This window comes from Ascaphus truei, unplaced genomic scaffold (assembly GCF_040206685.1).
Source record: "Ascaphus truei isolate aAscTru1 unplaced genomic scaffold, aAscTru1.hap1 HAP1_SCAFFOLD_749, whole genome shotgun sequence".
NCBI lineage: Eukaryota > Metazoa > Chordata > Amphibia > Anura > Ascaphidae > Ascaphus > Ascaphus truei.
The window spans coordinates 153,172-170,765 of NW_027457084.1; the positions used below are offsets into that span (position 1 = coordinate 153,172).

At 47.8% G+C, this 17,594-nt stretch overlaps 1 protein-coding gene across 1 annotated transcript in view; it reads left to right on the plus strand.

Moving 5' to 3' along the window:
- Nucleotides 1-12,077, plus strand: part of LOC142486125 (protein brambleberry-like) — a 30,362-nt gene extending 18,285 nt beyond the window's left edge. The window contains exons 7-13 of the mRNA XM_075584801.1: nt 648-827; nt 1,326-1,532; nt 4,083-4,230; nt 4,458-4,522; nt 5,768-5,949; nt 9,008-9,108; nt 10,838-12,077. Coding sequence (XP_075440916.1) covers nt 648-827; nt 1,326-1,532; nt 4,083-4,230; nt 4,458-4,522; nt 5,768-5,949; nt 9,008-9,108; nt 10,838-10,976 — 1,022 coding nt within the window. The 3' untranslated portion in view covers nt 10,977-12,077. The remainder of the gene's footprint in view (nt 1-647; nt 828-1,325; nt 1,533-4,082; nt 4,231-4,457; nt 4,523-5,767; nt 5,950-9,007; nt 9,109-10,837) is intronic.
- Nucleotides 12,078-17,594: the final 5,517 nt, after the last annotated feature.

Genomic DNA, 17,594 nt, shown 5'->3' on the forward strand with positions numbered 1-17,594 from the left:
TGAGAGGTGCAAACTTGGAAGTCCAGGCTGAAAGAGAAATTTGGAGGTGGTGAACCTCTTCCTTTTTTTTTTTTTAAATGTCTTCCTTTATTGCTGGCCTAGTAGGGTCCATAGTGGACCTATACCAAGCAATTAACCGTTACACTGAAAGATAAAATGCTAATGAAAGGACCAGAGGCCCCTTCTGTCTCTTACTACAGTAGGTAATTATTGGAGTGAAACATTGTTTCCACTTAAGCCCGTTCCTTCCACACCAGGAGAGACAACACTGCAGTCGCCCAATCAATGTTTCTTTGAGGAAACACCAATCGGATGAGGGGTCCAACAGTAGTTGTGGTATGGCACAAGCCACTTAAAACTAGTTATGCGCCTAAGAAAATGCTCGAGTCTCAATTTATTTCTTGAAACTGACGTGAAGCATTTCCCAGTCAGGTTTTTTTTATGCTTCTCGGGTTCAATTTTAGTTTGATTAGGGAGTAAACTAACCCCAGCAGGAGTGGCTGTTCAAATTGCCATGGGTTACATTATTGTTTTGGCTAAATGGGGAAGGCAAAATGCCCTCCAGATGTGTAGATCCCAGATAATGGGCAAAGTTAGGTGGGTGAGATGGGTCTCTGTCTGACTTCACGTTGTGTTGGCCTCCACAGAGTCGAACCTGGCCCTCTTCCTGTCTCACCAGAACAAGACTGCTCAGTACTACGACCTGCTAACGGAGAAACTGCACAGGATGAACCAAAGCCTGGGCATGGTCCTCTACGCCATGGACCACATGCAGAGTAGCGTGGAGCAGCGACTGTCCTACATTCAGGGATTCATTGATTGGGCAGGTAACACTGCGAACCCAAAAGAGAACTTCGGTGAAGAATATAAATAATGTGAATATATAAAAACAGGAAAATTAGGCAGTTTAGAAAGTGTAAAATACAATTTTAATAAGTGATTTTTTTTAAATATTTTTTTTTTAGTTTTAAAAAAACCCTGTTAAATCCCGAGGACCCCGGCCAGGGCTGTTGTATTAACCCTGTGAAATCCTGAGGACCCCGGCCAGGGCTGTTGTATTAACCCTGTGAAATCCTGAGGACCCCGGCCAGGGCTGTTGTATTAACCCTGTGAAATCCCGAGGACCCCAGCCAGGGCTGTTGTATTAACCTTGTGAAATCCCGAGGACCCCGACCAGGGCGGTTGTGTTAACCCTGTGAAATCCCGAGGACCCCGGCCATGGCTGTTGTGTTAACCCTGTGAAATCCAGAGGGCCAGGGCTGTTGTATTAACCTTGTGAACGTTGCCGATAAGGATCCTCGTGAGCTGGGCCTTTCTTTTCTCAGGTGTTAACCTCAATGCCATTTCCACGTGTGTCCTGCACGGCGGGTACTTCCTGCTCCTGGCTTTGCTCATGACTTTCCTGCAGACTCCGGGCTTCTCCCGAGCCGTGCTGCTGGTCCTGGTCTTGATCAATGCTCTGTCTGAGCTCAACCACCACATCTCCCTGGGCTTCCGATCCCTCACGGTCTTCCTGGTGTGTACGGTGATTGGTGAGTACCCAGGGACGGCTCCGTCCGCTCACCCTGCAGCCTGGTGGTGAAAGGTTCCTATTCTATATGCTGGGGGGCTGCTCCCCAGTGCTGGGAAAGTGGTGCGCTGCACTCTGCACTTGGATGAATGGAACTAAGCTCCACTCCGGCACAGGGAAGCCGCCTTGCGTGGCCTTTTAGAAGTTATACGGCGTCTGACGTCACCATGTCTTTAACATCGCGGCAATGCTCTTTGGGTTGCGTTTTAGAATGTTCTCGAACCTTCTTGAAACCTTTCTCTTTAAACCGAAAATGGATCAATGTTTGTATTATGGGGGCGAAGCCGAAATGTGGTGGGGAGCGGCCGCGCTGCTCTGCGTGTAACGCGAGCGGCCGCGCTGCTCTGCGTGTAACGCGAGCGGCCGTGCTGCTCTGCGTGTAACGCGAGCGGCCGCGCTGCTCTGCGTGTAAGGCTAAGGCCCCGGTCACGGTGCTGTAACGCGCGCCCGCGCTTTTGGCTGCGCGTTCCGGCGATTCCCCGGTCTGCAGCTCACTGCAGGAGCAGAGACCGGGGGGGGGGGGGGGCGTGGTGGAGGAGTGACAGGGGCGCAGCCATGACGTCACCCGGCAGGTTCGCCCTCATTGGCTGAACCGCCGGGGGCGTGCCTAGCCGCTCGACGCGAGTTCCTGCTCTCAATTCTATTGAGAGCAGGAGTAGCTCTCGCGCGAGTGCAGCGGGCCCGGCGCCATTGCGGGGAGGGCTCTCGTGAGCGCAGCGTCCACCACAGCGGATGCTGTAGCAGGCAGCGGGGGCAAGGCCTAACGCGAGCGCCCGCGCTGCGTGTAACGCGAGCGGCCGCGCTGCTCGTAACGCGAGCGGCCGCGCTGCTCTGCCTGTAACGCGAGCGGCCGCGCTGCTCTGCCTGTAACGCGAGCGGCCGCGCTGCTCTGCATGCAGCGGCCGCTCTGCGTGTAACGGGAGCGGCCGCGCTGCTCTGCGTGTAACACGTTGAGCATGTCAACCCTTGGGAAGAACACGGGGAAGACTTGAATGGGACTGCAATTGGTGATGAAAGAACTTAAACCCTGTGAGCACTGAAGGGTTTAAGTGCCTTCAGGAGGTGTCTTGCCCAATGATTATTCATTTAAGAGCACTTAATTTAATGTCTTTTTGTGGGGTTCATTAAAGCTGGCCACGCTTGATTGCTCAATAAATAAAAAATAAAAAAACATTTCTCCTGTACAGCTGACCCCCAGGTCCAGAGACTGGTGGAAGTGTGGATGGGGTTTTCGTTCTTTGCAACAGGGATTCCTTTTTTTGTCTCCTAAATGGATTTTTAAATTCTGTGGACAGTAAAGATTAGTCTCGCTGGTTCGCCAAATGAAGATTTTGTTCATTAAATGGGTGCAAATGAATGTCCCACCTTTCAATCTATATCAAATAGTCCACGGCACTATTCTTTTCACAATTTATTCAGAGACGATAGAATACATCTTTTACAGCCTCATTTCAGTGCGTTTGCATGATTTCAGGCACACAGGATGTAGCTGGAGTGGAGAATCTCTCGTTTCATTGTTAGCTGGGCGATGTTCAATGGTTCTGAATTCCAGAAACTAAAAAGCAATCTTTATACATTTCTCTGTCTAAACATATCAATCACTTGGTTTTTTTTTTTTCAGTCAGCCCAAAATATTCTTGGTTAATCAACATTAGAAAACTGTGTCTTCTCTTAGCAATATTTACTGTGACATTGAAGAAACTTTGTTCTGTCACCAAGTAACTATAGTTAATCCAATGTTCTTAATCTTTTAAGACCTAACTCCATTGTATTCTCTTTTACTAACTAGCTATCTATTTAATTAACCTTTAAATTCAAACTCTTGCCACTTCAGCAAACATTTCGACACCCGGCTGTATTTAACTTCTTATTGCAGAGTCGGCTAATCATTTTCCAATATAAATTCTAACTTAATACCAAATTAACTAATTACATTCTGAATATAGCATAATTAATATTTAGGATGATTTCACGCCTATCTTCAGACAGCACACACCTTTCTATTGGCTGTAATGCCGCTAACATCCACAAGCTGGGTGGCGGTACCAAACATCACGCTATCCAACACCCCCTAACTGCCACACCCTCAAACCTTAATGGGGTCAGCTGTGCGGCTGGACCATACTCCATCCTGATGTATACTCCATCCCACAATAAGCAGTCACTTTACCTTCTGTTTCATTGTCCCTCAGTCCCTCGAGTGTAAGCTCATGAGCAGGGTTGTCGGTCTTTGTAGCCGTCTTTATTTGGTATGGAACTGTGTATGTAATGCACCTCTCTGTGACCCCGTTGTACTGCGCTGTGGAATGTGTTGGCGCTTTCAATTAAATGGGCAAATTTTTGTCCTGGCGCAGCAACTAAATGCCGAGGTCAGCCACCCACATTCAGCGCACTAAGCGCAGTAATGAGTCCTGTGCATGTACTTTAAAGCGGCCTGAGACACATTGCCGGCTTACAGGGCTCAGTAGCACGTTATGTCGGCGCAGAACCTGTCCTGTTTGCACTGGTTTAGGTAACTGGATGCTGCTGAATTTCCTCCGCTGCCTGGTGAAAGTGAGAAGCCGGAAGAGTTGTGCGGCTCTGCCCCGATCTCATAGTGCTCCGGTAACCGTGCCCTCTAAGGACGAGGACAGAGGTTACCGCTCCTCCACCCCTGAAAGGTCAGTGTGCTCGGGGTGCCGGCACTTATCATGCGTGTGCGTGTGTGCGTGCATGCGTGTGCGTGCGTGCGTGTGTGCGTGTATCTATATCTGTGTGTAATTCTGCGCACGCACACGGCCTTTTATATTAAACACATATATTGGTCGGTCTGACTTCCCTGCGGGGGACGTTTGTTCAGCAAACTCCGGATTCGACGTTCTAACCCGTTCTCTGCGCCGTTTCCCAGGACGGCCGCCATGGTTCTGCTGGAAGAGGAGCTGAAGAAGCTGGAAGAGAACAGCTATGTACAAGGTGAGGAGTAACTGTGTACAGCACACACGTGTGGTTCTAGATCCCTTGCACTCTGTGTACAGTACACAGCGGTGTGTTTATAGATCCCTTGCACTCTGTGTACAGCACACACCGGTGTGTTTATAGATCCCTTGCACATTTTATGTTGAGATTTTTTTTCACCACACTATACAGCCGTTTCCATTCACGTGTGTTGTCTTATTAAAGAATTGCCCCAAATGAACATTAACGTGACTCCCACTGTGTGACTGGACTTTAAAGAGACAGATCGGAGAACTTCAGGTTAACAACTGCTTCTCCCAGATGACGCCTTTGAGGTCTGCAGGGGGAACGGTTTCATGTGAATACCCTACCGCGGGCGTCGGGTCTTTTATAGAGAGTGTGCGCCAGGGGCTTCACTTTGAGTTCACTTTGTAGATGAATTTATTTTGGAGGGGGGTGCACCCGTAAGGCCAAGAAGCCGCTTTATTTGGAGATATTGAGTATGAGGTCGAACTGAAGTAAGGTGCATTTAGTGTGTGATGTGGGATGAGGTTGCAGTGACCTCAGACCCTTTCAAGGCACTGAAATGCTTGATGTAGAAAGCTGGTCTGATGTGAAATCATTAACCCTTTGAATGCCCCATGACGTCGTGGCGACTGCGTTGGCTTCTTGCGAAGATCGCGTTCTGCGGAGCGCTGAACCCGATCTATCCGTAAAATCCCTTGTTTGCAAGCTGCCGGCGGGACTGGCACGCAATGGGTTAAGACAACAAAGTATGTGCTTGTGTAAAGCGTTGAGAATAATGCACTAATGTACAAAGGGACTTTACCGCCTCTCGCCTGTATTATGTTACTAGGGCACGGTTCTGCAGTCTGGGAAGGGACCGTTTGACTCCTTGATCCTGCATACAGATAATGCGTATTGTTTTTTGTCAGAGGGGGGAGAGGTCTTTACATGGGGCACAACTTGCAGGTCTCAGGATCTTACTTTTTGTTTTTTATTACTGGTGTCTAATGTAAAAAAAAAATAATAATAAATAATAATAATAATAATTCTAACCCCCGTAGATGAGGTTTTTTCGCCATTATTAAATGTGTTTATTTGCGCAGTAGAAGTGAGACTCCTTTGATCATATTGTAACCGCTCCCTTTTCACCTTGCCTTCCGGACATTGCGTTTGTCCCTTGTTGGTCGTGCAGTTTATTCTGTTTAGCAGATGTATTCAGAGGTCTCTCTGATTATTCCCCTTTCTGGCGGCTTTCAGATGACTCCCAGCTGGAGAACGATTCTTTGGTTAAGGAGGATTCTCTTATCGTGGCTCCGGCTCACCTGGGCTGGAAGATGCCGCAGAGCTTGGTGAAGACGCCCGGTCACTCCACTCCTGTGCTAAAGTTTCGACGGCTCGGCCTGACCAACTCTGCCCGGCACGAGGCTTCCGCCAAGCAGGTGGGTGCCCGGGCGCCACAATCGGACACGGGCTTCCCAACGCAATGTGCTGCTTGGGCAAGAACCCTGCGGGGTGATGTTTGGATACCTGGTCACACAGATGGGTGTGTTGTGAGCGTAAGCTTGGGGTCCCAGCATGTCAATTTGTTTTGCGTTTGTAACATCGGCTTGAAGCAGTGGGGTCTCCGGAACTGAACTTCACTTACTTTAGCTCCGGAGACCCCCTGATAACTCCGTAGGGGTTGCCGGTAGCCGCTTGGCTAGCAGGGTTCATGTGATGACGGTGTTTCGGAGCTCACCGCATCCTGTGGGGTAATAGGAAGCCGGGATGATCAGGTTCAACTTTCTAATGGCCAACGTGACCCCGGCAAACCCCTCATTCCCCCCTACAGAGGTCTGCATCTCTGAAAGCAGGGGGTCCCGGAGCTGAAATTAATGGGGTTAATCTTTGGACACCCCCTGCTTTTAATCCTACGTAAAAAAAACAAAAAAAAACGATTGCCCCTTGGCTTTCTCCTTTAAGGCAGTGGTGCTGTTCTTGCTGATTTCCAGGGACTGTTACAGGCGGCAATAGATATTGGAAAGGATTGCGCCAGAACTGAGACCATCTAAACATGCACAATGCAGTGTTTTAAATACGAGATATATAGATATTTAATTATTTTTTTTTAGAACTACATTTTTACAAGTCTTCAGAAAAACATCCAGTTCCCTTTTTTTTTTTTTTTGTTTTATTTTTTTTTTTTTTTAATTTTTCTGCCAACTTTCTCCACCCCCAAAACACCCTCCCCCCCCCCTGAATTCATGAGGCGAGGTTCCAATAAAGCACACGGATGTGTATATATATGTAGCCTGGAGCTCCCGTGGCTCCTGGAGACCCCCCTCCCTTGTTGCAGCGCGGTCGCGGGTGCCGACGGACCCGACGGCTGCTTCCAAGGGTGGGGGCTGGAGCAGGGAGCAGCGCGGCTTTCACTGCATGCGGCCGGTTGCCGGGGACGCGATCGGGCCGTTGCTAAGGCCGCGGTCGCGTCTCTAAGGTCCCGGCGGCTCGGGAAGCAGGGGAGCTGTGAGGGAAGGAAGGGTGCGGGGAGTGAGTGCAGCTCCTGCGGCCCTATAGGTACCCACACCCCAGGTAGCCCCCAACCCCCCACTAGGGTAGTGGGTAATTGCTGAGGGAGGCCCAAGATAGGGGCGCTGCCCTTAGTGTTGTTAGAGTGCTGCCTTGTCAGAGTCACGGCTGTCAGTGCTGTGAGGTCTGACAGGCAGGCACCTTGTTGCGCAGCACGTTGGCTGCCAGCACCCAGTGAGCTACAGCTTGCTGCTGTAGGCGCTGGGACTCGTTAGGGATTAGCGTAGTAACAGTCAGGGCTGGGAAGAGTTAGGGGAGTGGGACAGGTCATTAACCCCCTGTAGGCCCCTAGGAGTTTCCCAAAGCCACTGCAGGTTGCTGTGCTATAGGGAAGGCCTATAGTATAGTGCGTGCAACTTAGATAGATAGGGACACGGCGGCGGCTGCTGCAGTTCCTGTGAAGCGGTTCGGACCCACGTTGGGGTCCGCAGAGACTATTCCAGAGTGGGACCGCCCTGGCGGTCCGCATGCCTGGAGTTCGGTTGGAGGATCAGAAGGAGTCATCGCCCGACTGACCCTTTGTGAAGTGTTGCTGACCCGAGCACCGGAGTGCTCGGCAGGTATCATACATTCATAAGTGCACCACCGGGCCCTTAGCGTAAATAGTGACTGCGCAGTCACCCATTGACTCTCTGCAAGAGTGCGGGACATTGGGTGGGGTTCTTTGGACACTGGGTGGGATCACCTGGTGTTGGAAGTGTCCGGCGAGACGTCGCGGTTAGTGTCTCCTCGTGAGAGGGACACAGGTCATTATGAATGTGATGCGTTGTTATGCATGTTAGTAAAGTCATTAGTTAATATACATGCTGTCTACGTGATTATTGATTGTCCTGCGAGGAACCACTCCCCCTCTGGTGGGAGCCATCGCAGGTGGAGGCGCTGCATCGTAAGTGAATACCCCTAGTATATTGCCCCAGGTTCCCCGTGGCAGAAGCTCAGCCCTCCTGTGAGCCAACAGGTAATGCACAACACCGAGTAACACTATATGTTTCCTGCACCCCCACACTGTATCTGCGATTGGGGGGGGGGGGGGGAAACCCGTTACATATAGAATAAAATAATGAGGTTAACATGTCTATAGTTACCCTTTCTCTAGTATTTATTTTGAATACGTTATGCATTCTAGTAAAAATTAGGTATCCCAATTAGCACCAAAATTCTGGTTTAGGGGGAGATCCGCTAGATTTGCTTGGGTGGAGCAGCTTGTTCTGAATCCCAAGCCCTGCCCACAGATGTATGGGTTGGGGGATGCGTGTGCCCAGGACAGGTGTAAGGGTTGGGGGGTGCGTGTGCCCAGCACAGATGTATGGGTTGGGTGATGCGTGTGCCCAGCACAGATGTAAGGGTTGGGTGATGCGTGTGCCCTGCACAGATGTAAGGGTTGGGTGAAGCGTGTGCCCTGCACAGATGTAATGGTTGGGTGATGCGTGTGCCCTGCACAGATGTATCTGTTGGGGATGCGTGTGCCCTGCACAGATGTAAGGGTTGCGTGATGCGTGTGCCCTGCACAGATGTATGGGTTGGGTGATGCGTGTGCCCTGCACAGATGTATGGGTTGGGTGATGCGTGTGCCCTGCACAGATGTATGGGTTGGGTGATGCGTGTGCCCAGCACAGATGTATGGGTTGGGTGATGCGTGTGCCCTGCACAGATGTATGGGTTGGGGGATGCGTGTGCCCAGCACAGATGTATGGGTTGGGTGATGCGTGTGCCCAGCACAGATGTATCGGTTGGGGATGCGTGTGCCCTGCACAGATGTAAGGGTTGGGTGATGCGTGTGCCCAGCACAGATGTAAGGGTTGGGTGAAGCGTGTGCCCAGCACAGATGTATGGGTTGGGTGATGCGTGTGCCTGCCCAGCATAGTCTTGTAGCACAACCTCGCTTTCCTGTGGCAGTGTTATTGAGTAATAGTCTTCTTCATCCAACAGATTGGGCAGGAGAAGGTTCCCCAGCGTCACCTGGGCTCCGTGTTTGATGCTTTGTCTGAGGCGAGGACTTATAGTGCTAACAGTTCCATGAGCAGCAATGTGTGAGTATGCCGCGCTAATCCGAGAACTGGAGGCACCTGGGAATATTAAGTTGTCCTTATGTTGTGATGTTGAAGGCTTTATTGTCTCCCTCTGGTGTGCTGTTCTGTGCCATCTCTGCCTATGGTAACGGATTCTGCAAGGGAACATGTTTTCGGATGAAACCACGGCTACTTCTGAAGTTTAAAGCTATAATTCCCCCTACTTTAATTTTTTGTTTATGGAATCAGAACAGGAAGGGTCACCTGGAGTTCCTTAGAGAATTACCCTTTTATGTCAGTTTCTCTGGTCCTCTTTGTGAACTTCTTTGTCAGCCATTTTAATTTCCCAGAGGCCAATAGTAAGCTGCAGTGTTGTCAGAGTATGACCTAGTGGCTTCCTATTTATGACTTGAGCAGACATCTCTAATTTGACAGGCACATAAGGTAATTATCTGGAACCAGGGGGTCTCTGGACCTGCAGTAGAAACAATGGAGATCGGCTCTGTCCGGCCTCCTGGTTCAGACGAGGACCTAGAAACAGTGGGGATCGGCACTGTCCGGCCTCCTGGCTCAGACGAGGACCTAGAAACAGTGGAGATCGGCTCTGTCCGGCCGCATGGTTCAGACGATATAAAAATATATATCAGAAATGGAGGGATTGTTACTTAAAAGTGCAGTTCCTTTTAAAATTGATATGAACCAACGCAGTGTGATTGGGCAAGGGATTGAGGGCCATATTTACTAAGCCATGCTACTCCGAGACACCGTCCAATGCAGCTTAATATATAGGGCCCAGAGTAAACCATGTACAACTATTTATACCATACCAGCCGTTGGACGAGCTTGGACTGTCAGCCCTGGTATTTTATAAGCAGAGCTGGTAAATATTGGTGCTCACGTCTCTTTTCTGCGTATCTGCTCTTATATAAAGTGCGGGGAGAAGGCGAAGAGCGTCAACACTTCTTTATAAAAGAGACATAATTATGAAAATAGGAGATGGGTAAAAACCTTCAAAGTGACAGTAAAAAAAAAAGTGCTATAACTTAATATGTAAATGCTTGTGCAAAAAGTCAGATCAATTAGTGATCAGAAGAAGTAATCCTGGATTTGCAGCCGTTCGATATAAAGGATTTTCCAAGTACTTTCTTTTGGAATAAATCTTAGTGACGTTTTTTTTACACGTAATATGTAGGTATCGTATGGTAATAAACCTTTTTTATGAATACCTTAAACTTGGCATAGTATAATTCTATTCCTTGGGCTGAAGGAGCGGCTCAGTGAGTAAAGACACTGACTGGCACCGGTTCAGTTCCCAGTGTCGGCTCCTTGTGACCTTGGGCAAGTCACTTTATCTCCCTGTGTTTCAGGCACCAAAATCATAGACTGTAAGCTCCACGGGGCAGGGACTTGTGCCTGCAAAATGTCTCTGTAATGCGCTACGTAAAACTAGCAGCGCTATACAAGAACATGCAAATATTATGAATGATTTTTATATAACACAAATGGAAAATAAGTAGTATTGCACTCCCAAAACACTCTTGATTTTTATGCCTGGCAGGTGCAAGAGTTGGTGGTAAGAAACTGCTCTAATGTAAGAACGAACACCACTATTAGTCCCGTCACTCTTACGATAGACACTGGTTTATTTCTGCCGTTGGGTGAATGATTTATTCCTGCGTGGGTGGGATTGTTCCCACGTTGCTGTGAGGTTCTGCTGTGCAAGTCACACCCGTTGCTTTTCCCCGTGCAGGTCTCTCTCTTCCATGTCTCCTCGGCAGTTCTGCCAAGCCATCACCAAAGCAGGCCAGCCCTGCCGGAACAAGGCCAGCTCGGGACAGGAGTTCTGCCGTGTACATGTGTCCGGGCAGGTGTCGTATACAATGTCATGAAGATCCCAGATAACTGAAAAAGGTTCTGCATGGACAGTTGGAACTGCCAGCATCTGCTCAAGAAACCTCATCATCCAGTCTTGTATTTTACTGTATTTAAAAAAAAAAAGATGTTTTTAACTCCGGGGACCCTGTTTCTGGAATTCCTACCTCTTTGTATGAGCCGCTGTTGGTCCCTTTTTGGGAAAAAACGTATGGCTGATGTCCAAGCCTCACTCCCACGGCCTGAGACCTCGGTCTCCAGACCATGACATTGCTGCTATTTGACCCCGGGAGTCATCTGTAATTTTTTATTTTTCCTCTACCAGATCACAAAAATGTGTAATATGTTGCAAACAGAAGCGTTCCAAGAACTAGCTTCGTGCAAATCGGCACCAGGGGGAACTGATTCTGTGGGAGATAGAGAGAGAGAACATTATCCCCCAAAATCGGGGTGACAAACCATTATATTGCAATGGGAAATCTGTGCATGTTATGTGTATATATTTATATGTCTGTATCCCTGTACATATACCTATATACATATATATTTGTGTAAATTGACGCATTTACACAATTAAGGCACGATGATGAAGGTATCTTGAAGCCATTGCTCTGCAAGGCTCGCAGGAAGCTCCTCCAGTGTCATGAGCTACCTCAGCAACATGGTCTTCTACTGGAAAAGCACAAACCTGCCCCTTTCTTCCTCTAGTGGTTGATTTTACATGGCAGCACTGGGTGAAAAAGGGCACACTTGTGACTTTCTCAGTAAAGCAGGGAGATGCAATTCTGTACGTGTGGAGCAGCCTGACCTGACATAACATCAGATCCAAGATGGCTGCCTCCTGGCTTCTGAGGAAACATTGAGCCTCACTCACTGCATTTTATCTTTAGTGTAATATGGCTACTTGGGAAATTATATTCCCCCTAATATTTACCAATTGAAAAACCTTATCAGAGGTAGTCTTTAATGCTAATCATTTTACATTTTTTTTTTTTAAATACTGGTTGCTTTATAGACGTAGTATGACTGTTTAGCAGGACCTAGCTCCGAAGGATTAACACTGTGGAGCATCTGATCCGGAAGCCCCACAGCATGGGCCCCCCTCTGCCCCACCCCACAGCATGGGCCCCCCTCTGCCCCACCCCACAGCATGGGCCCCCCTCTGCCCCACCCCACAGCATGGGCCCCCTCTGCCCCACCCCACAGCATGGGCCCCCCTCTGCCCCACCCCACAGCATGGGCCCTCCTCTGCGCCCCCGCCCCACGGCATGACCCCTCCTCTGCGCCCCCGCCCCACGGCATGTGCCCCCCTCTGCACCCCCGCCCCACGGCATGGTAACGCTCACTACAGACCGACGCTTGTTTGGCCGCGACTTCTCGGACACAGTCTTGCTACGTTTGTATCTGCTCCTACAGGTCACACTCTGCTTTGTATTTATAAAGATAAAACATTTGTATAATGTCTTTTTTTTAAATGTGCATTTAGTAAATCTGTGTATGTACATAATAAAATCTTTTAAGTAACTCGTATTTGTAAGTTTAAAAAAAAAAAATTGTTTCCTTTCAGCATAAATGTGTCTTCCTGGGTGGAAAGTTGGATGCCGTATACACGGTCATCCTTTAAAAGCCAACTTTGTATTCTTAAACATACCTGGAACTGATGACACTTAAAGTAGGAGTATTTGATTTAACGAGGAAGATACTTTGTAGGTTGTGATGCTTTTTAAATGACCAACCTGAATTGTAGAAGTGTAAACCTCTCCCCCCCCCCCACTCTCTCCTCCTCCTGGTGTTGGCTACTAAATTTACATTGGGGGTTAAAAGTAGAGGTTAAACTCCACCCCGTGATGACACTGCAGTACTGTCGTATGTATAAAGGAGAGGAGCATAGGATTCTGGGAGAGTTCCCTCATGGCCGTTAGAGACTTCAGAGCTTAGAGGTAGGGAAGATGTTCCCCAAAGCATAGTATAGATCAGGCCACCCTTCTGGGGTAGTGTCCCCCCTATAGCATGTCCCAGTAACCAGAATGCAGACATGCCTCCGTGGGCCATGCAAAAGGCCACCAAGATGTCTGGGGATTACACACACACACACACACACACACACACACACCGTAACCTTGAGGAAGTTGCCGTTCCAAAGCAGGGGTGGAGGAGTAACGGTAACATTACCCAAGCCTGGACCAAAGCAGGATCCCACAATAAAAGGGACTGCAAGGATATTAAGGAAGGGGGAACCTGGTCTGTGTCTTCCTGGGTGGAAAGTTGGATGCCGTATACACGGTCATCCTTTAAAAGCCAACTTTGTATTCTTAAACATACCTGGAACTGATGACACTTAAAGTAGGCGTATTTGATTTAACGAGGAAGATACTTTGTAGGTTGTGATGTTTTTTAAATGACCAACCTGAATTGTAGAAGTGTAAACCTCTCCCCCCCCCCCACTCTCTCCTCCTCCTGGTGTTGGCTACTAAATTTACATTGGGGGTTAAAAGTAGAGGTTAAACTCCACCCCGTGATGACACTGCAGTACTGTCGTATGTATAAAGGAGAGGAGCATAGGATTCTGGGAGAGTTCCCTCATGGCCGTTAGAGACTTCAGAGCTTAGAGGTAGGGAAGATGTTCCCCAAAGCATAGTATAGATCAGGCCACCCTTCTGGGGTAGTGTCCCCCCTATAGCATGTCCCAGTAACCAGAATGCAGACATGCCTCCGTGGGCCATGCAAAAGGCCACCAAGATGTCTGGGGATTACACACACACACACACACACACACACACACACCGTAACCTTGAGGAAGTTGCCGTTCCAAAGCAGGGGTGGAGGAGTAACGGTAACATTACCCAAGCCTGGACCAAAGCAGGATCCCACAATAAAAGGGACTGCAAGGATATTAAGGAAGGGGGAACCTGGTCTGTGTCTTCCTGGGTGGAAAGTTGGATGCCGTATACACGGTCATCCTTTAAAAGCCAACTTTGTATTCTTAAACATACCTGGAACTGATGACACTTAAAGTAGGAGTATTTGATTTAACGAGGAAGATACTTTGTAGGTTGTGATGTTTTTTAAATGACCAACCTGAATTGTAGAAGTGTAAACCTCTCCCCCCCCCCCACTCTCTCCTCCTCCTGGTGTTGGCTACTAAATTTACATTGGGGGTTAAAAGTAGAGGTTAAACTCCACCCCGTGATGACACTGCAGTACTGTCGTATGTATAAAGGAGAGGAGCATAGGATTCTGGGAGAGTTCCCTCATGGCCGTTAGAGACTTCAGAGCTTAGAGGTAGGGAAGATGTTCCCCAAAGCATAGTATAGATCAGGCCACCCTTCTGGGGTAGTGTCCCCCCTATAGCATGTCCCAGTAACCAGAATGCAGACATGCCTCCGTGGGCCATGCAAAAGGCCACCAAGATGTCTGGGGATTACACACACACACACACACACACACACACACACACACACACACACACACACACCGTAACCTTGAGGAAGTTGCCGTTCCAAAGCAGGGGTGGAGGAGTAACGGTAACATTACCCAAGCCTGGACCAAAGCAGGATCCCACAATAAAAGGGACTGCAAGGATATTAAGGAAGGGGGAACCTGGTCCACCAGAGTAGCAGTTAAGTAAAAAGTCCTCCAAGGTGTGTTAAGAGTGGGCAGTCGGATGACCTGCATAAAGAGTAATGGCTGTGTGGATGTAAAGTGCAACTATTGTTCAATCTACATGTACTGTGATTATTAATGGTCCATGCTTGTGAACTCAGGTCTACATTGGCTGCTTAGTTTTAATTTGAGGAGCGCTTGTGTAATCTCCTCTTCGGATACTGGGACAAATTGAAAATTGTGGGCAGTGTTGGGAGGGGGTGGGACTATAGGGGTACTCCCAGGATGAGATTCAGGTTTGTGGTTTGGGTTGTGTTTTGCTAATAAGTTGGTTGCACACCCTACAAAGTAATCATGGAATGCATTTGCAATGTCAGTGGGGTTTGTCAGAGTAATATCCCCCGTAATGATATTACGTGGCTGTTGATGGTTAGGAGGCTGGAATATATTGTTGATAACCTTCCAGAAGTTAGCTGGGTTTGATGTATTTTGGTGGATATTGTCTGAGTAATATTGTGCTTTTGCATGCTTTGTTTGCCTTGTGCACATGTTGCGCAGGCATCTGTAGTGATTGAGATCCTTGGTAGTGCCAGTTACTTTGTAGCTTTTCCACAAGGTATCCCTGAACTGGTAGAGTGCTATAAGTTCAGTTGTAACCCACGGAAGGTGGGCCCCACGTACCCTTATTCTGCGTAGTGGAGCTTGGGTATCACAGAGTTTTAAGAACTCGGATTGGAAATAGTAGAGCGCAAAATCGGGGTTGGGAATTAAGTCGATTCTGTTCAGCTGGTAAGATCAGCCAGAAACTGTTGTGGGTTAAAGTTTCTAAATGTTTTACAGAGGAGAACTTTAGGTCTTGATTGGGGCGGTTTAATTTTCCTTACATAGTACACATGGTTACTGAAAATGTCAGGTAGGATGCCAGAGGATTGGATTCTGCTGGGACTAGAGAGAATCCAGTCTAGCAAGGAATGGTTGTGAGATTTCAGGTTTGTCAGTGTCCATATATCTGTTTTATTAAAGTAATACTCATATGCTAAACTCAAATGCGGTATTTTTAGATCTTGGAAGATATGATGGTACATGATTTTAACAGGTTATCAATTGGAAAGTACATTGAGTGAAGGACGCGTATTGCTCCACCCTGTCTGCTTTCTGGTTGGAAGGAGAAGACATTGTGAGACAGTGTAGCCGGTGAGGCTGTCCCAAAGGGGGGGGGGGGGGGAGATGTCTCTGCAATAACAAGTAGGCTGAATCGTGATAAAAAAAAGTCATGAAATGCAGGAAGTGTATTGCAGACAGTGAGCGTATGGTATAGTGAGCGGGGAAAATAGAAGGGAAGGGAGGTGGAGGTGTGAAGAAGGATGGAGTGGTTGGCATTGCATGGTATGGAGGAGCTTCTGGGGCAGGCAATGGGATTGGAGATGGTAGGTACAGTATGTGTTGGACCAAGGTTTGATTTATTGCCTATTATGGGCCTATTGTGGCGATCATGGGGTTAATCAGGCCTTAATAAAGGTATTATACCTGGCTAATTTAACCTTCACTCCCAATGCGAGTTGGGGTTAAAGTATATGCATGACACTAATGTATCTGCCCTGTCCCAGCCTTCTTACCCCCAGTTTGCAGGCTATTCCCTGCCTGCTGTAATAGAAATACATGTAAACTGTGCTATAAGGTTTTCAGGCACAAGATGGCATGGTGAGCACTGAAGCCAGTGCTGATTGAAGAAGCCTGGCTGAGGATGGGAGGTCTGTTTGAAGTATAGGTATCCATTTTCAAGCACTTGACCCTGTAACCGCATGCCAATTGAATAGGTGGCTTGCGGTTAGATTATAAGTGGTTTACCGATACAATGTATCCGTACCTTGTTAGCTCCCGTAACTTGAAATGCAGAAAAAGTCTATTGCCGTGGGAAGTCGGTCTATTGACACGAGAAGTAGGTGAACTTAGCTTCCTACAAGCAAGCCTTTCAATTAAGCGGGCTAACTTGTGAACGGAGATAGCTAGCACCCTGATTTTTGGTGTGCAAGTGTAAATAAATCACTCACATATAAAAATTATAGTTGTGGTACACCCAGAACATGATGTTTTAATAAAGTGTGTAATACTGTGAATTTAAAGTGTACAGGCAGGAACAGTTTTCTGTAAGCCCGGGAAGAAATCCTTTGGCATGTAAATATGCTAAGGGTGAATGAGCTGAGGGTATTTTCCTTCCTGCGTTTCAAAGGAGTCCCGCTAAGTGGGAGCCTCTGAGTCTAGAGAAATATTGGGATGAAAAGCCTAAGAGATCGAAAGTGTGAAAATGGCCGGTATGTTGCTGAGTGCCAGATCCCTGCACCCAGCATGGGCCATTCGCACCTTGGAGCCAAACCCCAGAATAAGGGTTGAAAGTTAAGGGGTGTATTTCAGGTATGCTAAACCGCATGGGTGTCGAGTGAGCCCATGCGCTTTGCAAACAGGAAAGCCTTTTTTTTTTTTTTTTGACAGTTTTGCAAACTCTGGGCAAATCAGGGATTGGTGAGTTAAATGTTCCCACGGAGGGGATTGGGCATACATGTTAAGAATAGGCTTGTGAACCCTATAACCATGGCTGCTGAGCTATCCCGGGTGTGATTCAGATGTAATTCATGATGAAACCAAGCTTTGCAGAGGATTCCGTTCGGGTAGAGGTTCCAGGACACAAGTTAATAAAATCGCAACCAAGGATTCACCCCAAACTCTGGAATTCTTTTAGCCCTGGTGACTCCCGAACAAATTCAAACGAACTTCTATGAAATTCCTTTATTTGGCAAAGTTATTAGATCAGCAACTTGCGATCTAGCCAAACGGACTTGAAATCAGAGATTGCATTTCTTGTGCTTTCTTGCAAAGGACATTTTATTTAGTTTCCCCATCCCAGTAAGTGTTATATTAAGTGTATTCTAAGGCTGTGACATGTTTGTCTATTAAGGAAATAAATGACAATTTATTTTGCCTCCTTGTGTTCAATTGAGAATCCCAAAAATATTAAATTAAGTACTGGTCCACCG